Consider the following 24,091-nt stretch of genomic DNA (forward strand, 5'->3'; position numbering starts at 1 on the left):
AACAAAAAATAAAAAATTGAAAACTTTTGAACGAACGTTTTCGTCATTCCCCAGAAGAGAGAGTGGTGCGGCGGGACTCATAATTCGCCATGGATATCACACAATTCCTTCGCTTTTTGATCGACGTTGATAAATATCCTTGTGATTATCCCTCTTTTTTCGTGTTTCCGGCGAAAATTGATTACCTAGCCTGCAGGCTTTTTCTGGTAATCTTCAAGCACTGGTAACATTCAGCAACATCCACCAACCACAGGACCACACACAAACACACACATACCAACTTCAGACATTGAAAAACCATAATTTCTACCCTCTCTGTGAGAATCGTATAGCAAGTCAGATGCAGCAATTTATACGAGAGAAGAAAATTTTATTTAAAGGTCATCGATCTCAGACACACTCTCCCCCTGTGTTTGCATTGCGTTGGGTAAAATCTGATTTTCACATTTTATGTATTTTTTTTTTCGCTCATCATCAAAAATCCAAAACGAAAAAAAAAAAATACAAAAATAATGAAAAGTGAACTCCAAAATGGTGCTTTTATTTTTCTATTTTTATTTCACGCTGAGCGAAGGAAAATAAACTCGTGAATGAATCGAAAAGCTGGCTGGCTACGGCTGGCTGTTTGCCTGCCGCCTCCCCTCGACCAACGATCTTCCTATATCTACCGATAACTGGCCGACTGTTGTCATCATCGTCAGCCGCCTTTATACAAAAACAAAAAAAACATGTACGGACTATCTAGCTTAAGTGAACGTCAATAAACGCTTCGCTTGTCTACATAGCCTGGCGCATAGTTTGTTTAATTTTTTTTTTTTGTTGCATTTTTTTTTTTTTGCTGAGATGAACTCTTCGGTGAATGCCATATCGGCGCTGAAAAGCAAACACACGGGGGGTGTTATTGCCGTTCACTGATATTTTGTCGGCTGGTTTTTCCCGATGGCAAATGTGCAAACCCGTCATTTAGGATGAAACGTTCTCTCTCTGTTATTTTTTTTTTTTTTTTAATTTTTCAAACTAAGTGAGTACAAAAAAAAATGTAGATGTATGTGTGTGTGTGTATTTTATTTATATATGTGTACTTTCTTTTAGTCTGGTCAAACAATATAGGAGCCATATATTCTACTAAGAATCCAGGCTCCAGGACTAAACCAAAAGGGTCGTCATCGTTTGTTCAATGCTGATGAGGATGACTGCAAAGATAATGATTCTATTGTACGTCGAAGCCCTTTTTTGTGTGTTGGCCTTATGACAAGGATAGCTCTAATATTGAATGAATAGGTAGATAGATAGGTTGGTAGGTATGCAAAAAAAAAAACGAAGAGCAATTTGATACAGTGTTGATTTTAGGGAAAAATCAATCTTTTTTTTGTTGTTTTCGGAAATTAGTTTTTGGAAGTTTATTGATAATCAAGAGATTAATTTTTGTTATTAAGAAGCTAAGTCTGAAGTATTTTCGAACTTTTTTTTGACGAGTGTTATTTTTGAATAATGAAATATGTATATTAGAGCAAATAAGATGTGACTTCATTAAGAAGTTATCCTTATTGATTGATTTACTTATACTGAATCCTTTTTCTACGAAAAAAACAGAGATTTTTTTTTCTGTACGTGACAATTCATATACATGTTAACATTTATATTTTACGAAATGTATTTATTCAGTTAAAAAAAAAAAGTTTCGAAATTGCTCGCTTATAATAGTTCTTTAGACATCATAAAACCAAGTTTTATTTAAAGGTTTGCTGAAACATTAGCTTTAGCTCGTTAAACTCCATACAATGTTTTGTTGATTTTGTCTGTCTGTACGTGACGTAACTTTATTAGCAGTGCAATTTTATTTTGTCTTCGGCATTAAAAATCTAAAGAAATTACTTATAACTGAAAATATTAGCAGTAATAAGACTGACAAGTTCTTGACGGCATATTTGACTGTACGGGACGGCGCGGCGGCGAGAGTACCAATAAAATTGCTCCACCAGCGCCATAAAGAAAGGGTATGTAAATTTTATCAGACCCATCACCAAGCGGCTTTCTGCTTTGAAACTTTTTGATTATTCCCAGAGAGTATTAAAAGAAACCTTTCTAAAAATTTGTAGCTTTTGGTTAAAAATCGCATCGCTGCGGGAAATTTTTCGATTTCATACGAATCGGAGAGTTTTTACATCTGGAAAGCACACCTCGAAACATGGTTCGTATGAAATCGAAGAAATTCTCAGTTCCGACGTATACCTCAAAAACCTACATCAATCACTTCTTAACTCTCTTAAAAGTGGTTGGGTATCACCCAGGGATGCGATCGTTTGGTAAAAAAAATCAATTTATTTTTTGATCCAAATCTGTCAAAAAAAAAAACAATTTTTGATCTGTTCAAATAGAATTAAGTAGTCGCAAAAACAGTTTTTTGACAGATTTCGATCAAAAAATAAATTGATTTTTTTATCAAACGAAAACACCATTAGTATTCTTTGTCACACCAGTTTGCAGTCATTCTAGACCTTTTAATAAAATAATAACCAAAAAAATGCCGTTGAATAGTTTATCGTTGATTTTTTTTTTTTCTTCCGATATTATTCTAATTATCGATACAAACTTTATTATTGTTCCGGTTAAATCAACGAACTAAACTGATCGAATGTAATTTAATAAAACGAAGGGATCACTTCGTAAATTAAGCGGACTTTTTCGAAGAAATCCATTATTGTGAAAAAAAAACATACTTCTCCGTTTAAATTAACTACATATTACTCTGTTTAAATCGAAAATTTTTTTTTATTAAATTGAATGAAGAATTTTAAAAAATGACCAAATTTTTGGTGTGAAGGTCTTATGAAGAACTAAGGCCTGTGTATGTGTAACTATTTTACTAGAATGAAAGGAACCAACTTTTTTCTGCATAGTCCACAACCTAAGGTAAAATGCAAATTTTCACAAAAATGATACTACTCGCAGTACTTCAAAAAAAAAATTTACTGGATTTGAACGTATGACAGTCCATTAAGGTCTGCATTCCACAAAATACACTGAGGTTGAACAATTTTGTTTCACTTAAAATATCAAATTGCTTCAAAGGCTTCTTCATTGTTTTCTCTCTTCTTCTGTCTTCAGATAATTCTCTCGAAGCCTGTGCCCTTAATATGCCTCAGTCTGTGTCACCCGCAAAAATATCAAAAACATCATCGAGATATAGAGAATGAATAATAAAGAGCTCAGAATCCAACCTTGTGGTATTTTAAATAGTTTCAAACTTGCCTGGCCTTTTCCTGAGAGTCGAAAATCCATTAATAAGTTTATTAGGGTATTAGCTGTATTTTATTTTCCTCGTGATCCAAATCAGATCATTGTATTTAATTGCAAAACAATAACAAAACAAAATCCTGCTTTTGTTGTAAAGCTAATAAAAACAATGATTTGATCTGGATCACGAGGAAAATAAAACTTGTTCATAAGAAAGATATTAAAGTGATAACTTTTGATTTCAAATGTTTTTTTAAGAACAACAAACATTTAAGAAGGCAAATTTAAATATCATCTAGCAGTTTCTACAGACTATTTCAAAGTCCTGCCAACTGCTATATAAACTACGGAGTGAAAAATACTCGTTTTCCTCAATTTTCTTTATTTTTTATTTTAATGTAAAAAAAGGACTCTTTTGCACTTTGCGGTTATAAAAAACTAAAAATAAAATTATAACCACACATCATTCGCAAACAGCAATTTATTTATTTAATTTTTGTCTCAAAACTGTAGGTATAGGTGATGCATAAGAAAAACCCTTTTCCCAAATTGCTAATAATAACGTGAAAACCAATTTTATTTTTTTATTTTTTTTTTTACGTTTTACTTTGAGTAATAAAAAATACATTTGATGGGTACTTGCGTCAACTTTATAGTCATCAAGCCAGCATGCAGTAGTGGCAAACTTAAAAATACAGCACGTGTGCCAGAATACTGTAATGACCTTGCACATATAATGGCTTGGATCCACTTGGTCGACGTCTACAACGACGGTCGTCTTGAACGTCATCGTTCAGTTCCTTCCTTTTACCAACGACAACGATGACAGCAACAACAATGTTGTGTTATTTAACGAGTAGGTAGGTACTTTGCGGCGGGTGAGGGGTAAGTAACTGTGCCAGAACAGCACGCGTATGATACCAATTACATTTGTTAGAATTAACCCCCCTCCCCTTCTACATCTCGCGTGCTTATTCGTTTTACAAAACTTGCATCAGAAATTCTACAAAGACGTCAAAGAAATTTAAACAACAAAAATGTAAAAAAAAAAACATGAATTACACCAAGAGCGCAAGTATAATTTAAATTTAAAAAACAAAAATACATCCAGTCAACTTGTTTCGGAATTGAAGAGGAAACACTGTCATCTGTCTGAGCTCTGTTGGGCCAAGTGCTCAAAGCACACACAAGTCCAGAAAACAGGAACACCAGCCAACCAAGTCGAAGACGACGATGATGGTGATGATAATGGTGACGGTGCCAAGGATTTATTTATTGGAGGGGAGACCTCGCACCTCTCTCAGTTTCATGCTCGCACACTCATTTTGTCTGCCTTTTTGTCTTTGTTCGAATGCAGTTTATAATTTATCCCCCCTGAAGCCAGCATGTGCCAACAGATGAAGAATTAACAAAGGACAGTCAGTAGAACAAGTACGAAAAAGAAGAAGTACAAAAATGATTATCTCTTTGGGTTCGCTTAATAGCCCCTTCTGGTCCTGATCCTTGAGGCTGCTGAACACTCTGTAATGAGCAACCTAAATGTGCGTTTGCAGTGCACGTATATCCAGTCAGTGCCAATGCAGTGTTTAAGATGATAGGTTGTCTTGCACCTTTTTTTTTTTTAAACCATCGACATCTGCCGATTATATCACACAGTTCCCCGACCCTTATTTTCTGTCTACTTTGAACAGAAAAAAGAAAAAATTGAAAAATACTTCGAAACAGAAGATCGAAACTACTACTTCTAAAATGACTGACAACACCTGTTTCTTTCCTCATCTTCTTCCTTCTTCATGTTTTCTATTTGATTTCATATCACAATTCAATTTTTCGACAACAAAAATAGCATTGTAAAAAAATCCTTCGAAATTCAATTGAAAGTGCTTCGTAAAAGTCAATTAACACTGACAAACAGAATAAAAACGAGAAGAAAAAAAATGATATGAGGGAATGTTGAATAAATAGCAAAAGACAAATCCAACTCAACCATCGCTCTGGTTCTCCGAAATTGACAACCTCCCAACCCCCAATTGTATACTAACGAGTGTGTGGAATGAAAATCTGGCGCTCGCAAATCAATAATGTTTTGTCATTCAATTAAAATTGTTCAAACAATTGGACATTCATTTTGTCTGTCCTTATGGCAGCAACCCTCCTTGCTTGCTTAAAATACTGTCTGTATTACGAGTGACGTTATTCACCTTCGTACCCATCATACACAATTGGACAGTTTTATTTTTATAGACTTTGACGATATACTCGTACAAACGAATGAGTATGAGTATATTTGTAATAAATCCACTACTCACCTGTCTCTCATGGCATTGTTGGATATTTTCTATTCGTAGAAAATGATTTTCCCATTTTCATTTTTCCATATCAAATGTTGCCCACAAAAATGTGAAGCATGATGGAAGTATTTTAGTAATTTTCAGGGACGGATTTGTGACCACCATAATAAATATGAAAAAATACTAATAGTGGTAAGTACGGAAAAACACATTATTAAAAATTTTCAAAATCCGCGAATATGATTTTAAAACTAAAAATTATAATAGAAATTGTTTAAACACTGTTGTTGCTTTAAATTTCATTCAACTTGCAATGATTCTTTTTTTGCCAAAAGCATTTCTATTGTCGGAGGACAAGTTAACTTATTTGTGATATGAAACAACTTTCTGATATTCCCCTATTGTTTACTTTTTGCATTTCATTCTTCGAATCAGTTTTCTTTTTTTTTTTTTTTCATTTCAACTGGTCTAATAGAAAATGCGTTTTAATGAATAAATGAAAATTCGATGGCAATATCTGCTTCTTAAATCAAAATCACACAAAAACAATACACTACTAAATGTCAAACGTCAAGGCACCTTCTGGACCTTTCTTTAAAAGGCTGTAAGTCAGTAAGTTCTAATAGCTTCAGCAAAATTTTACTTTTACTTATGGTAACTTTAGGCGGCGCTATAAACCATTGTGGATTTGGGCTTCAATCGTAAAGTTCGATCTTGTATCTCAGCCTTTTATCACTATCAATGTAGACGAGATCAAAAATCACCCGAAGAAAGTTTTTTCTCGAAACAATCTAAAAAGTTTTCATCTGTCTTCATCATTTACAGCAGGACTGGGATGATATGAGTCTTGTATAGGTGAAGAGAGGCCTTTGCTGGTGAAATGCCTTCTCAAACCAAATTAGCAGCGGTTGGCAAGAGTAATTCAGCGCTGATGTTGTCATCCTTTGTTAAGGATTGAGCAGACAATTCTGAGGTTCCATTCTGCGGGCCTGCTTTTTTCCGCTGATAAGTTGGTACATATTCCCAACACAAGAGGGTGGATTTGCGGCGCAGGGACATAAGTCCCCGGGACAACAAGTCCTTAATTTTTTTTTCGGGCCTAATGTCTCACTTTACTGGGTCATAAGTCCCGAATCGAATTCGGGAAATATATCCCACCCTACTGAGACAGAAGTCCTACATTTTTTTTGTCGAAAATGGGACATAAGTCCCGAATAAAATAAAAACTATTTTATATACATATTTTAACTATAAACGTTCATATACGTACTAAGTAATCCAAAAGATTATTTTTTGGTGCCATGAAATACGCCCAAGTGAAATAAGGCAGCCTTTCGAAAATTGGCATAATTTTAATTTTTAAAAGAGAAATAAAGCCAATTTTCTTTCACGTCAATTTATTTTCAGAAAATACAAACCAAATGAATGAAGCGAAATAATTTCAATATAATTTTCATATCATTCCAAATTTTCAAAGAATAGCTAATGTTTGTTTAAAATGTGTCTTATTTTTGTTCCAAAAGAGATGCTTGTGTTATAGCTCGGTAAACGCGAATGTCTCAAATGCGAATCTTTTTAATTTGTACAACCCAAACGCGAAGTGAGGTGTGGAAATAAAAATTCGCGTGAGTTTTTTTTCCTTTTCACCCTGCTAAGAACTCATACATTTACATTATACATTTGTTTATATTTTGGCACGATAGTTTTTCGACTTACCAATAAATTTGCAAACTTTGCTTTTGTTTTTCAACAGCTTGTAACCGTACTTTACATTGGAGTTGGTACTACGGACAAAAAATCGAGGGAACAATATCGGTTCTATTATTTCGTCAGCTGTGGTCTCTTTAAATAGTCTCCTGGGACTTATGACCCAGGAAAGTGGGACGTTAGTCCCGAAAAAAAAAATTTGGGACTTATGTCCCGGGGACCTATGTCCCTGCGCCGGATTTGCTGCTATAATTAGTTCGGCAGCAAGGCCGTCAGTTCCAGCAGCTTTATTGAATTAAGTTTGGATATGACTTCTTCAACTTCAACCAGGTCGGGGGAACGGAAATGTTGGCTTTCATCGCCAACGAACAATTGAACGATTTCTCCAAATGCTCAGCATCGTTTTCCACTCTACTACTATGTTTCTTTGTTTTCCTAGATTTATAACCTTGAGATATTCTTTTTACTTTCTGGTAAAACTTCCGAACTTTATTCCTGCTATAGCATTCTTCTATTTACTTTTCCCGTTTGACATTAATTTTTTTTAGTTATCCTCTTGTCTCAATACAGCAAAGAAAATATCATGTAAAGAAAATAATGTTAATAATGAGCTATTATAGTTGGAATGCTATAATGCACGTTGATGGCCATCCGGAGTCCTATTTGTCATAAATTTGTTGTCCTCGTTTCAGAAAATCTGCTTATCGAATACTTTCTGCAACAAGCGTTCCGTTAGCAGATTCGGGCTTAAAGTCAACTTTCCATTTCCAAAACTTAAAAACATGCTGATTGCAAAAATTTCTCACCTTTCAGACTTTCTTTGTTAACTTTGAATCAAGAATTAAAAAAACATTAAGTCTGGTTTTTTTATACAAAATCACTTCATCAAAACTAATAACTTTTTTTAAGTCTATCCTAAAGAACTTTTAAAAACCTAATAATAATTGAAAAAAAAAAAAACGAACCCTTCTTATGCAAATCCTTTTCACAATTTCTTTCCAATAAATGAAGATTGTTACAAGTAATTCCTTTCTGATGTAAATTTCTATTAGCCAGCGTGTTAATCTCAAGAATCAAGTCAACTTCTTTTTTTTTTTTTTCTTGGAAAAAAAAATCCTTTTCCAATTTTATCCCAGCAAAAGGAAAGGTAGATTGGTATTTCATTCCTCTCATATTCTACTTACAGACATTCTCAAAAAAAAAAAATGAAATATCTAACCTGACTGGAAGTTGAGTTGCAGGGAAAATACTTTCAACTTGGACAAAGTGTTTTCATCTTTGGTTCAAGTTTTTTTTCTTCCTTCTTTTATTTTTAGTTCCCCCCAAAAAGGACACTTTCATAATTTTTAGTCTCAATTTCAGTATCAGTCCTTTGCTGGTACGATGATGGTATGCAAAATAGATGAATGTGCATACAAAGAAAAAAAAATGAAAAAAGAGCGAAAGAATGAAAAAAAAAATGGAAGAAAAAAAATTGTAAATATCTTAAGCAGCAGAACACTAGCAGCAACCGTGCCAGGAATCCTAGAAATAGGAAGGTATAAGTCTTCATTCCTGTACCTAACTTGTTTTCATAGGAATTCGTCTGCTACCACTGCCCCTATATAAACCTGTGCCACTCAAAATTATATTTCTTTTGCAGTTTTCTTTTTTTTACTTTTTACTTCTTTTTCACTCACCGACTTTCTAGTGTCGTTATACCTCTCGTGAGTCCTTTTAAGGGCTTGTCTCGGAAGGATCTATATATTTTGAAGAGTTTTTTCGTGTTTTTTTTTTTTTCTCCCAACCATTTAGTGTGAAGGCTTTGGTCAAAGCCTTAAACTTATTCCTTTGTGATTTTATAGGATCCTTTTGCAATTTTTCTTTTATACATATACCCTACCTACCAACTTTCTTCCTGTGCGGTTCGTTTTGGTTATAGATGTATAAATTTTTGTGTGAAAGTTTTTTTTTTGTATATTCATTTTTGCTGCTTTTAGGATTTTTACTTTGTGAATGCAGGTAGGTAGGTAATAGAATCCATGAAAGATTGTGAAAATCTGATATCCTCAGGCCACCAACGTTTATTTTTTTCAATTTTTATTTTATTTTAGTTTGTTCGTCCTTTAGAATTTGCAGTGTTGAAATTCAGTTATAAGAAGTAGTAAAAAAAAGCGGGAGACGTAGACGATGATTTTTTTTTTTTTTGCATATGGAACCTGCATATATTCAGATGTGAAGAATGCAAGTGAATAAATTTTTTTCATACCTGCAAGGCTACAAGCTATAACCTACCCTTCGAAAGAATTTCTTTTTCAGAGAACAAAGACACACAAAGCACAAAACATATCCAATTGAACTTTTTTTTTATATATATTTTTTTTTTGCAAAATTCAAGAAAAGAATGAAAAGTATAAAAAAAAAACAACTGATCCCAGATATAAATTAAATAAAAATGTTTGAGTATTCAGAACTATAAAGACCCATTTCGGATTAAACAAAAAAAAGAGATCAAAAAAGAAACACACAACAAATGGTCATTAAAAATTTAACGATGATGTTCGATTTGTTCAGGTTGTTAAATGCAGGTTGGCAATAAATTTTAAAAGGAATTAGATATGTGTTTTTTTGGGATCAGGTAGCCATTTTATGGAATTAAGGGCAATTTTTTAATAAATTCGCATGAAATTAAATGGTTGCCGAGAGATGTGTATTATTTTCTTTGGAAAGCAACTTAAAATTTAATTTTTTGTGCAGAGATTTTTTAAATTGATTTAGGTTAGGAATTATTGGGTTCAATTGTTTATATTTTTAATCTTAATATCTAAGACACTGAAAAAGGTATTTAAGCTTTAAAGACTTGTGAATTAATGTGCTAATTGGGTTGTCTTATTCCTTATTTATCTTTTTACATTTTAGCTTCTTATATTGATATACAGAATGATGAAATGTAGTATTTTTTCCAAATTCTTTGTCATAGCAATGCACAATGATATTATTTCATAATTGTGAACGTGAGTTAAGTCAGGTGCCATTTATGTGATAAAATTTACTTAAACAAATAATTATTAAGTTGTGTGTGAATATAAAATTAAGACTTTTTTCTAAAAATTTCTATTTGTAGAATTTAAAAATCCAAATATGAACATATTGTTTGTACATTTCTAGAACTGACAATTTCGAAGAACACCTGTTTAACCATGTATTCTATATGTGAGGCTTAACCTATGTGAAACACCAGGCAAAAAAAAAATATTAAAACCAGCTGAAGCTATGGTAGCTCATATGAAATTGAATTATCGTGAAACCCTACTTTTGATGTTCTTATTTGTGTATCGATTGTTTGATATTGATAGTGTTTTTTATAAAAATGATTATATTTACATAAAATAACTTTTACTAAACGAAAATAATTATAGCAAAAATGGAAAATTAAACTCGAATTAAAACAGCGAATAATAAACTCAAACCCATTTTTGTTTAAAATTAATTCAGATAATTCTTCCTACAAACCTAGAGTAATATCTGTCGCAGGTGTCTTAACGGAACACAGTTACAGAGATAGAGAACAAATGGTTTTGCTAACTATCATTTTTTGTAAAAAAAAAAAACATATTTGTCCCAAAAAAATCCAAAAAACGATTAAATTTTTTTTATTTTTTTATTTTGAAATCTGATTTTTAAAAGCTCAATTGATCATTCTAAATAGCTTAAAAAATCTTATTTAGTCCCATAATGTTATGGTCGTGAAAGGGTTAAAAATGAAAAACAAATCATTCCGAATTTGGACAATCTATTAAGATAGGAGATATTTAATCTTTTGTTGCCCGGATCAACTTTTTTCTTAAAACAAAAACGCTTGAAAGAGCGTGTATGTAGTTAAGAACTGTATAGAAAATACTTTTGCTTAGGAAAAAAAAAACAATATGAACGAAACCATATCGTTGCGTTCGTTCGAGAAGGTTGTATCACAACAAAAACATTACTGTTAAAAAAAGAGCCAAGTTCTCCTATGTTGAAATTATGCTGGCACAAAAAGTACTGAGATGTAAAAGTGTACCAAGTTCTAAAGTTTGGGTTCAAATTCGTATCAATAAAATTTTGATTGTTCTCTTGACAATTTTTCTTTTAATTACACGGTGCGACACTGAAAATACACCCGAGAAATAACATAGTGCAGGCTGTTCGTATGGTCGAATAATGCATAAAAATATTTTTGTTATATTTTTGGAACCCTCCATTTTTTTTTTATTTACAAAAAACCATTTTTACAGACAACTCTGTAACGTGTAAAAAGCGATTTTTGAAAAAGTCTGAAAAAATGACTTTTTTCACCAAGCTAAATCTCTAAAATTATAACAATTAAAAATCTGAAAAATTTTCACATGATAGCTACACTTATTAAATTTGAGTCTGTAAAGTTTTAAATTTTTTGAACGAATGGTTTGGCTGGAATTTAAAATTGATGGAACAAGGTCCAAGAAACCCCATGTTATTCCCATAAGAAACTTCAACCGCTTGGCGGCACAAATTAGAATTAAGTTAGAGACTTGAAACTTGGGGAATATTTTTTTTAGTTTATTTCCAACCATATAAGATCCTAGGAGCATAGAAATTCTTATTATTTTAAAATAACGAACACCCTATTGTGCACCTTGCAATTCACATCATGAAAAGCCACATTTTCTATTTACGAAAAAATAGCATAGATTCCGCAGTTTTGGTCAAATTCAATAAAAAAATACGCCAATTTGTGCCTAAATGTATATTCTTTCAGAATATAACCTTACTTTATTTTTTTGTTTGTTTTATTTTGCGAAAAAAATTGAGTAAAGTTGAAAAAATTGGGAAAAAAATCACTTTTTCAAGATTTGTGGGATAAAAACCTACACTTAATTTGTTTAAACAATACACTTCTATACATCATTCAAAAGGTCTGGAAATCCTCTTTCCAAAAACATATAACATATTGAGAGTTGTTAGAAAAATGACTGACATATTGATAGATTACATCGTAAGGTCTGTAAAAATGGTTTTTTGTAAATAAAAAAAAAATGGAGGGTTCCAAAAATATAACAAAAATATTTTTATGCATTATTCGACCATACAAACAGCCTACACTATGTCATTTCTCGGGTGTATTTTTTTTTTTTATTTTGTAGCACAGTGTTATCGATTTTTAAAGTTATTTCAAAAATTGCCAAGTAAACAATCAAAATTTTCCTTTGTATACACCACAAGTCCTATCACCGTGTAAAATTTCAAGTTTCTACGATATCGGGAAGTTCTCCATAATTTTGATGATCTGTCAGTGAGTCAGTGAGTCAGTTACGGTTTTTGCTATTTTTGAAGCCCTATATCTCAGAAACTACTCATCGTAGGAGGCTGAAATTTTGTGAGGTGTTTGGTTTTGACCAGCTCAACAAATGTAGCGAGTTTGAAATTTCTAGCATCTTTGGTGTGGAAGTTAGAGGGGGGTCGAAAACGGCCTGAGTTGTTTCCTGTAAATAAGGGTGTAGTGCCAAAGTTGCTAGAGAACTTGGCTGGGCACTACCGTGCCCCTTGATCACGAAAAAAAAATCATGTTTTACCAGCACTTTTGTAGTGTTTTGCAAGTAAAAATCTTTAGCTTTTGATATAATTTAAAAGAAGATAGTACCTACCTACCTAAATGTTACCTACTTTAACTTAGATCACTCCATTTCTCTTTAAAAATAAAAAAGACAACAAAAAAACTAGTGATGGGAACTATCGAATAAAAACTATCAAAGGGTTGGGTTCGATATCCCGCTTTTTATATTCCCGTTTTTTAAAATCCCGCTTTTAAAATCCCGTTTTTCATTATCCCGCTTTTTATAATCCCGCTTTTTAAAATCCCGATTTTTATAATCCCGTTTTTTATTATCCCGATTTTGCAAGCAAAACTAGTTGTTTTATTTTAAAAAATCGCGCGATTTTTTAAAATAAAACAACTAGTTTTGCTTGCAAAATCGGGATACTAAAACAAATTAAAAAATGAGACATTGTTCTAAACGCATTTAATTAAAAGCTTTAACAAAAAATATTATATATAAAAAAATAAGAAAAAGTAAGGAATGTGATACTAAAAAGAAATCAATTAACAAACTAATATTTACTTTAAAGTTTCAGAAGAACAATCAAATCGTGATAATCCCATAGATTAATAATAACATAAAATGATCACAACACCTTAAATTAAGTACACACTACATAATCAAAAGAAATTTCATTTATATATATTTCAACTTATATTTGGATGCATTTCAACAATTTTGATATTTAAATAAATGAAATTTCTCTTACTTGTGAACTCAATTTAAGGCTTTAATCATTTTATATTTTTATAAAAGAAATACCGTTTTCATTATGTGTTGAAGGTACATATTGTGTGGGAAAAAAATCAGTTTTACTAATTGTTTGTCTATTTCTCATGATTTTTTTATTTGTGAATTAAGCATGTATTTTGTAAAAAAATCGGGATTTTCGGGATTTGACGGGATTTTAAAATGCGGGATTTCAGAAAACGGGATTTAAAAAAGCGGTATTTTAGAAAACGGGATTTTGAAACTTTTTTTTCGGGATTTTCGAAAAACGGGATTTTAAAAAGCGGGATTCCGATACGCTCCCACTATCAAACTATCGATAGTTGTAAAATATTCATTCATTCGATAGTTTTAAATCATTCATTCATTGATTCATTCTTACTATTTTCATTCGAATAGTTTTTTCATTCGATAGTTTAGTTACTATTTTCATTCGATAGTCTTTTCATTCGAATAGTTTTTTTATACGATATTTTTTTCACTTGAATAGTTTTTTGTCGATAGTTTTATTCGATAGTTTTAATTCGAATGAATAAATGAATGAATGAATGAACTATTCGATAGTTCAAATCATTCAGTTACTAACTATCGATAGTTCAAATCATTCAATAGTTCCCATCACTAAAAAAAAAAAAACAAATTTGAAAAATGAATGGCTTCGGAAATTACAAGATTTTAAGCTACTTTTATTAAAAGTTGTTAACATTTTTCTACTTCTCAATTAAACAAAAACTCATTTACAAAGCAGTTCATCACCAAAAATGTAAAATTCTTCAATCTGAAGCTTTCATTTAATTAGATTAATGTTATTTTCAAAAAAAAAAAAAAAAAAAAAAACATTCTTTTCCAGTTTTTTTAATCCTGTAGATAAGAAAAGTACCTAATTTGAAAGAAAAACTCCACATTATTTACAAACTGATTTCCACCAACACCAAAAGGGTTGCTTTGTTACATTGTGCGTCCGAAAAAAAAAAAATTGATAAATGAATTCAATCAAGTAACGTATTTTTTTTTTTTTTTCTTTTAATTTTTTATCATCAGCTGCTCTCTCAGTTAAGGATTTAGATATTTATCATTATTTCACCAACTAGATTTTGTAATAGCAAGGAAGTTAGGGTATACGCTCATTATTATATAGACTAAATTCAATGAGCCACTCCCTTCAAAAATATATAAATTGCACATTTAAATCCCTTGAATTGAGAATATATAGGTAACATTGTCGACATTGGCATTCGACAATGCACCCCTATTGAGTTTGAGTTGAATTTTGTAGTAAAGCAACATCAACGCTCTTCACAATACCTACTCTTAAAAAATTCAACCCGCATTTTAATACCAAACACACAGGAACGGAGCCACAAAAAATGTGAATGTCCCGGAGTTTTCTAGTTTTCTATTATTTTACAACTTTTTGTTCGTTGTTCCTGATAAAAACTAAACCAACTATGGTGTCTACATAACATCCGCTACGGTGACCATACGTTCATTATTTGAAGTAAATGTTCATTATGAATTAAATTGTATTCAAAAACATAATAATGTTCATTATTTCAAAAGCTGTTCAAAACGAAAACTTCAAATGAATGATTCAATAATACTCTTATGCAATTAAAAGGCGAAAAAATTTTAAGGTATTTTTAGAATTTTTACAAGACAGCAACACGATACTTGGAAAAGATATTGTGGGTGCAGAAACAGGTATAAAAGTGAAATCGTTAAAGCTTAAAATTATTATATCAAATAGAAAATTGCTAATGCAGTTGATCAAAAAACCATGTGGAGGGTCATAAAATCGCACGTTTTAATTGAGAAAAAGCTGTATATTAAGAATGTATACTTTGACAACATAAGCGTTACAAAAAATGAAGAAATAGCTGAAAAGTTTACTGAATATTTTGTTAAAAGTGTGACAGAAATTCAATGAGTTAATTCCAATCATCCAATTCAGTCAAAAAACTTATTTTACAAACACCATATTTAAATTTAGATGTATAGGTATCGAAAAGTGAGTTAAAAGATGTGTTAAAGTCGATGAACAACAAAAGAGACTTTAATTTCTTAAGCACGAACATAATAATGGATGCATTCAACATTTCTGGTCCAATGCTTGTTAAAATTGTTAATTTTTCATTGCTAACAGGATTCTTTCCTGAAACGTGGAAAGAATATATAGTTACTCCTATCGAAAAAATAAAAGGAATAGACAAAAGCGAAAACTTCCGACGAATCAACGCTCTCACATTATACAAAAAGGTCATTGAAAAAATAGTGCATTCACAACTTGGAGATTATTTCGATGAAAAGAACTTACTTCTCCGCACTAAATAATGTACTTATAAGTTGGAAAGAGGAGATAGCTGAAAAAAAGTTTATGTGTGCTGTTTTTTTGGACCTAAAAAGAGCTTTTTAGACAAGAGAAGAAGAACAGAAATGGTTTAACTCCTACCTATCCAATAGAACACAAAAAACATCAGTGAACGGAGTTTTGTCAAACAGCGTCGAAACAATTTACGGAGTTCCCCAGAGATCTATTTTAGGCGTACTGCTATTCATCATATACGTCAACGACATCAAAGAAGTTATTATCAATTCTCAAATTGTGCTTTTTGCCGATGATGCACTTATTTTCATATCGGGAAAAAACGCCGAAAATTGCACGAAACATTTACAAGAAGACCTCAAAAAAATCAGTGAATGGTTGAAAGCTAACAAATTAAAACTTAATGTGGCGAAATCGAAGTGTATGGCCTTAAAATATAACATCGACTTAAACCTGGAGATTGACAACGAAAAAATAGAACAAGTGCAAATAATGAAATATTTAGGTAGAGTTATATAGATAGCGAACTAAAGTATATTAAATTGATTATTTAGTCAAAAAAATCTCAAAAAAAAAAATGGATTTTTTAACAGAATAAAAAACAAATTATCTGTAATGTGTGCAATCAATATTTATAATGCCATGATATTGTTCGTCAATTTTATATCTTTGTTCTAATTCTAAATTGTTAAAATTACAACGGTTACAAAACAAATCTATGCGAATTATTCTTAAATGTTTTACCTCTATTAAAACAATTCTTGAGATGCTTCAATGGATGAATGTAAAGCAAAGAATTTTTGTTAACGTATTATGTTTTGTGTTTAAAATTAACTACAATTTACTGCCTAACTATTTAAGTAAATATTTAAGATATGTTGGCCAATCGCAGCCTTTTGAGCCAAAAAAAAAAAAAAATAGAGAAGATTTTAGACTGCATTATGTAGAAAATATTACACAAAATATATTAAGGGTATTCACGTAACGAGATAATTTTCTACTTTGCAGAAAAATAGAAAATTCCGCAAAAGGTTTAAATGAACACCCCAGCAGAAAATAATTGCGTAAACAAGGGAAACAAACAGCTGTTTGTTAAACGTCAAATTGAACTTGTTTAGTTAAAAAAAATAAGTCAAGCTAATTTTGCTAATACTATGCAACAATAAAAAAAATCGCGTTCAAAAAGATATTCCAGATACGGGGATCCCAGATAGCCTATCCGATAGGTGATTGAATACACCCAAAGTTTATCTGATTTTTTTTCTACGGTTTCTGCTTCAAATTTGTGAGATAAAATTCTATGATTTGCGGAATATTTTTCCCATACAAATTTTGACAGCTCATTTCTACCGATAGAAAATTCTACAGTTTCTACGGTTTCTACGGGTTTTCCGCGTTTACGTGAATACCCCTAATTTTGTATAAAGGTTGTCATTTATTCAATTCACTTCCTTATGAAGCTTAAAATGAAACAAACTTCAAAAATTTTAAAAGATATGTATGTAACTGAATTCATCAAATGTAACTAGCTATATTTAAGAATGTAAAAATTGCATATACATAGAATTTAAGTTTAATATTATTATAAAGGAGAATGGGCATATTGGACGTTTGGCGGCCAGTAATGAAATTGGTATTAAATGAAAGAACTATAACGTAAGAAAAATTTTTACTATGGCCGTTTCGTTGTATTGCATTTGGAATGGAAGATATTGCAATATTAGTGTTGTTAATGCATCAAGTAGGGTTCCCAACCGTACTATAATATAGTATTGTACTATATTTGGGTTTTACTACGTAAAGAAATATATAGTACGAAAAAATACTATATTTTAATGAGGTGAACGAAATCAATAACAAAAATATTTCTTATGTTGATTTAACTTTATTGCTTTATATTGTCCATGTACATATCTGAACTCGCCTTAACCTAGCCTACTTAGGCCGTGTGTCGATTGAGTTAATATTTAAGTTAAAGTTTTTATCTTCGTTAAAATTTTAGCCTTCTCTACAGGAGGATACATTTAAACCTATTTTTTTCAAAATTTAACCTAGGTTAAAATTGTCACCTAAATTTTACCGCAATTAAAACACCTCCTAAATGTTTTTTAAGATATTTTATATTCCATTTCTGCTACTGAGGAGTTCACAAAAAGAATTTTTTCATCATGATTCATGAACTCAAAACGGCGAAAATTGAAATGTTGAACTTAAAAAACCTTATAATAATTTTTTATCTTCAAAAAATTTTTGAATAATACCTACAAGAAGTGCAAAAAATAAAGGTTTTACAAACATTTATATGCAGGGATAGGATGTTGTGGAATTTGCCTTTTTTTCTTGCTTAATCGTACGACATTATAGATTAAAAACAAACACGTTTCACGTCCCCGTCGTGCCAAATATATGTATTTTATTTTGCCTTTTTTTTTGCCTTTTCTTTCGTTATTGCCTTTTTTTGCCTTTTCTCTTGTTATTGCCTTTTTTTGTCTTTTCCTATGTTTTTTTTATCTTTTAAGCGTCTTAAAGGTAATGCCTACACACAAAACACTCAAATATACAAACAAAAAGCTAACTAAATTAAATTACCCCACACAAACAAAATTCGAATGAAAAGATCTACCTATGCAACTTGATTGTCTGCTATTGCTACCATTTATTGTCTTCTACGTTCTATTGCGTGGCCGAAAACCGACACGTATCAGAGTTCAAAAGCTAACTTACTCAATTTACAATACTCGATTTGAAGAAGTTCTCCAGATTTTGGACATAATCAAGAGAGATTTGGAAGCTGCGAAAGGGGCAGTCGCAAAAGATGTTTCTGAGAAATACAGATCAATTTTTTTTGGCAAATAAGGGACTCGAAAGAGTTGAACAAATAAATTGCGTAATACATTGTAACACAAATCCAGGGGACGAACTACGGCAAACGTACGTTAACGTATTGACGCTTTATGTCAATAGTCAAAACGTAGTTTGCCGTATGCCGTAGTTCGACCTCAGAGCTCCCGGCAAATGTTGAAGTGGGCGATGTCGAGTTCTTTAATTGGGGTCCAGTCGTCTCTACAGATGTAGAGAGATATTTTAGCTCCTTTAGAGCACTCTTAAGGGTAAATCGCAGGCGCTTGTTAACTGAAAATTTTAAAAAACTCATGATTGTTCAAAATTACTGCAATTAATTTTTATATTATTCTTTTTTCAATTTGTATGCCTTTTTGGGAGTTTTATTTTGCCTTTTTTTAAGTTTTTAGGTCCACAAGATCCTATCCCTGTTTATATGAAACAACTTAAACAAAAATTTCTTGACTACTTTATTTACTTATGAATACTATATTTGTGTGGAAAGTACTATATTTTTTACAGTTTTTCCTCAAAATTCTATAATCGGCTCCGAAAATGTTGGGAACCCTAGCATCAAGCAATATGCGAAGGGCAAATTGAATTATTACTATTTGAATTAAATTATGAAATATGATTTTATGTCATTTTTTCTATGATTTAAGACCTCCTCAATCTTGAATATCCGACCAATGGAACTCAAAATATAAGCTTTTTAAGCCAACCACTTCAAGATTTTGTTTTTGAGTTTTCAAAAGGAAAAAGCAAATAAAAAAATTGAGAAAAAAGTCTTAAAATAGACTCGAAATTGATGTTTTAAAAAGCTTAATTTTGGTTTCTATTGGTTGGATATCCAAGATAAAGGTCTTCAGGCTCAGGGAAAATGACAGATTATCTTGTATCTTGCACTTAAAATACACGTTCAATTTTAAACATTGAGACAATTTGCATTAACTTTTAAATGCAAATATGCATTTTATCGGTTTGTGAAGAACGTTAGATGGATAAAACTTCTGCACAATGTATGTAAGACTTAACTACATCAAAAAATAACAAAATTGTTCTTGGCCGCGGAACGTCCAAGTTCCATACAAATTGCCCATTCTCTTTTGGAATTTTAATAGCAGAGTTCTGCTAAATAAATAAACTAAACTAAAATAAGCATATGAAACCTGAAAACTATTTCTCATGCATACATTGTGCACATTTATGTTGTACCTATTTTTTTATTTTTTGTATTTATAGTTTTTTCTTTTAGGTTCAATTTTTCAATAGTCAGATAAACGTTAGATAGAGCTTATCAGTGCCGTTCCTAGCCCTTAAAGCACCTGGGGGCAAGCTTAGAAATCGTGCCTTTTCTCATCCAAATATTTAAATAAAGATTTTTTTCCTGCGAAAATTTCAAAAACACACTTAGTACCGAACGAAGTAGGTACCTAATTTTGGACTGCCAAATATAAACACCGGTAAATCCAGGACCAATCTACTAGTACATATATGAAAGATCGAGAAATGATTATCTTCTTAGTTTAAAATCATATTTTTAAGTGTTTATTAGCTTGGTTCTCGAATCATTGTTTCATACATAACAAAATTTTCAAATTAATAAATATATATAAAAATAAATGAATTGTGGACTCAGTTTTTCGTCACTTTCTACGTATTTTTTTTTTTACTCCAAACCACTTATACAAAATTGAAACAAAATTAACAAATAAAGCTGAAAGTGGATCCGGTGGTTTGTTTTCTGATAAATACTTAAAAAAAAAAAATACTGGGTTAAATTTTTGTTCTATATTTGGAATTCAAAAATATCGTCACCCTCATGAATTCTAAAAAAAAAAACTAAGTATTTGTAATTGTTTAAAAAAAAATGAATTTATTAGAAAAGTAAAATCAAACTTACCATACGACACCAAATGCACCATAACCAATTGGACGATCTGGTTGGACATCTAATGGAACTGCTGGCGGTTGATAGTAAGGAGCTGCAGCGGCTAATATAGCACCTTGAGGTGCTCCACCGGCGGCGCCACCTTGAACCAATGACATTGAAACGCTCATCGAAACCCGAGATTGCTTAGCGGGGCCACCAACGGCCGCCATCAGCAATATTCCATAAAATTTCAACAAACAATTTGTTTTAAAAAAACACTCTTCTTCTTCTCTTTAGTGCCTAATCGAATTTTTCTATCACTGATAGGACTTTTTTATTTCAAACTTTTCTTCAAAAAATTAGAGAAAAAAAAGAAACTTAAATTTCCACTATAAAATACACCAGGAGCAAAAGACTTATTCAGAGGATATACGACCGTGAGAAGAGAAAAAATAATTGCACACAAAAATAAGAAAAATTAGATAAAACGGCAGAGAAGAGAAACAACAACGGAAAAATTGGGAAGATTTTTCGATTTTATTTAATTGCGAAAAATTGCACAAACATCGATTTGATTAATCAATTAATTAGGCTTGTTTGGGAATTCGCTTAAAGCTCGTCAAACACGCACCGGGCGAAGTTGTTGAGTGTGAGTGAGTAAGGGAAATAAAAGGCTCTTAATTCACTAAAATTTTTATTATTTAAGCCCAAAGAGGAAAATAATACAATACACAATCATCAATTTTTTTTTCTTTTGTGTATTTTTTGTTCACCGGTAATTTAACGGTCAGTGTCCCGTGTGTGGCCTTACGTAGTGTAGTTGACAGAAACGCGTCTTCTTCGGTTCTAGATTCGGAGAGCGAATGATCCTGTTACAAGAAAATTTTCCCCGAGTTTCTCTCACGAAAAATATGAAAATTACAGAACACACATATACACGAAAATACGCACAAAAAATGTAACTGTTACAAGAAATTGGAGGGGAAATTCTGAAAGAGAGAGAGAGAGTAAAGTTCCTGATTTTGGAGACTTTTTTTTAGTTTGATTGAATTTTCTTTGTTTATTTTGTTTTGTATTTGTATTTTATTAACACTGGAGGACGGGTTTCTCTCTTGATTTTTTTTGCTTTGTTGTTACAAGAAAATTATTGGCGAAGGGTAGATTGAGTGAGTTCACCTACACTTTCCGCACAATTTATAAAGAAATTAACTGTCTCTCTGGAGAAACAATCAATTCTCACTGAATTCCTTGCAAATTACAAAATTGAACGAGCTGAAAATTTCGTAAAAAAAAGGACAATGACATTTTCTGCAAACACACAAACACAAACAAAAATATATAAAATTTTTCTCTTTAAAAATTTTAGAAAGAGAACAAAATATAGGCGTTTTTGTAGGGGAAATTTTGATAAACGTCAAAATAAAAACTGTTGTTTCCCCGTCGAAGTAGAGCAGACTCTGTGTCGCACGCTCTCTTTTATAAGAAAAATTAGAAAAATTCTCCTCCGATACCAACACAATCACTTGACATTTCTGGTTTTTCACGAAAATTGATTTTGGATGATTTTTCCCGGCGCTCGGGGTTAAAATACAAAAATACACCTAAATCTTAAATAAAAACAACAAACTATTAAATAATTTATTTTAATTACAGTTTATTTATTAGATTTTGGTTTTGTTTGAATTTGATTCAATTTTTATTTCCGTACACACAGCGAGAGAGAGACAATCGAATTTATTATTTGTGGTGCAGTAGTAGACGATGGGAAATCTCGATTTTAAGATCTGTTTGGTTGGTAAATTGAGTTTATTATGAGAATAGGTTACGAGTTTTTGTTTGGGGTTTTAATTTTAGGAATTTCTATTTTTTTTTTAATTTCCGAGAAATCTTTTATCATTTGTCGATTTTATTTTTTTGCTTCTTTTTTTTTGTCTATCAGCTGTTATTGCACTACTGCACACACGGTTCGACACTCAACCACTGAAACGGGAGAATTTTTTAAATTTTCCACAATCACAAATGAAAAGAGAGATGGAAAATATGTGTTTGGGGTATTTTTTTGTTAAAACAGTTTGTGGTAGAGGGAGAGAGATAGATATAAGAAAAAATAAATAAAAGTGGAGAGATTTTGGGTTTGTTTGGTTGGAAATTATGAATGGGAATTAATTTGTTCTGAAGATGTGTTCAATGATCTGAAAGAGGAATTTAGAATTTATAAAATTAGCGCAAACTTTTAAACACTTTAACCCTACTCTAAATCTACTTCAAAACAGAGGTCGGATTCAAAAACAAAATTTAAAACGAGATCTTCCCTTTGATATTTTCGAAAAATATTAACCATATTCTTTTAAATAAACTCTTCTCATATGTGAACACATAATTGAAAAAAATATATTCGGAAACAATAAAAATTATGTTTCAGATTAACTTCATACAATTTATCCAATATACGATTTGCCATTTGAAGCCAAGGCCAGTGTTTTTGTTTTAGTTTTAATTTTATTTCAGTATCTTTTCACTTGATAAAAACAAGAAATTAAAACCACTTGAAGGTTGAACATTATTTTAAATAATTTTTTTGCAGATTGTTTATTTTGTTTGTTTTTTTTACTTGAAAAGGTTTGCTAGACTTCTATATCTGTCAATTTAAGGCGTGTTCAAATAAAAATTGGACTACGTTACGTTAATTGTCCACTCTAGTTAGAAGAGTTGGTTATAGCATGTTTTCACTAGACCCCAAATCGTGCCGTTTCTGCCTGAACCACGTATCTACACGGCAAATTTTGTTCAGTTCTTAAAATCATAGACATTTTTCTCAAAATTAAAAACATGAATTGAACAAAGGGCAATTAAGTTATGTTTAAGGCATATTGATTGAGTTATTTCTACACTTGAACTTTTGCATCTATTCTATCTGTTAGTTATAAAATGATCTTTAACAGAAAAAAGATCTTTTAAAAAAATTTATTTACGAGGTTCAAGCAGAAACGGGACGAAATGAGATAAAGTCACACCTTGTGTAACTAAAATTTCACACCCGAACGTCAACGACAGTATTTTAGTATAAAAAAATCCTCATCTGTACGTCTACGTTCCACCGTAGGCGTAGGAAGTTTTTCGCCTTCGGTCATCGTTGGCTTGGGAGAGTCTCTATAGACGTGATTCAAATATTGGACAATTTTTCTTTGTTGTTATTATATGAGAAAAAAAGAGGACAACATTTTCCAGTGTTAAGCCTGGTAGGCAGATCGAGCTAAATTTTAGCCGAGCTATAATTCCCATACAAGTTATCGGTACCTTATTTGTATGCGATCCATATTAGCTCGGTTAAAATTTTTCGATAATTTGTATGAGAGCTAAAGGCTTTAAAATATGACGCAAATACAACAACTTACGGCCATACTATTCACTGGTTTAAAAAATACATCTGGATGTAAAACTGTCAAATAATGTCAAAAATAAATCCAAATCCAAAATAGTTATCCCAATTTTAACT

At 31.4% G+C, this 24,091-nt stretch overlaps 1 protein-coding gene across 2 annotated transcripts in view; it reads right to left on the reverse strand.

Annotated features, from left to right (window-relative positions):
• LOC129912582 (serine/threonine-protein kinase NLK) overlaps positions 1-22,506 on the reverse strand; it is a 224,624-nt gene extending 202,118 nt beyond the window's left edge. For both annotated transcript variants that reach the window (XR_008771859.1, XM_055990893.1), the window contains exon 1: positions 20,626-22,506. Coding sequence is in view for 1 of the 2 variants with exons in the window: in XM_055990893.1 (XP_055846868.1) it covers positions 20,626-20,825 (200 nt within the window). In the remaining variant the exon portion in view is untranslated. The remainder of the gene's footprint in view (positions 1-20,625) is intronic.
• Between the last annotated feature and the right edge of the window lie 1,585 nt (positions 22,507-24,091).

This window comes from Episyrphus balteatus, chromosome 2 (assembly GCF_945859705.1).
Source record: "Episyrphus balteatus chromosome 2, idEpiBalt1.1, whole genome shotgun sequence".
Lineage (NCBI taxonomy): Eukaryota > Metazoa > Arthropoda > Insecta > Diptera > Syrphidae > Episyrphus > Episyrphus balteatus.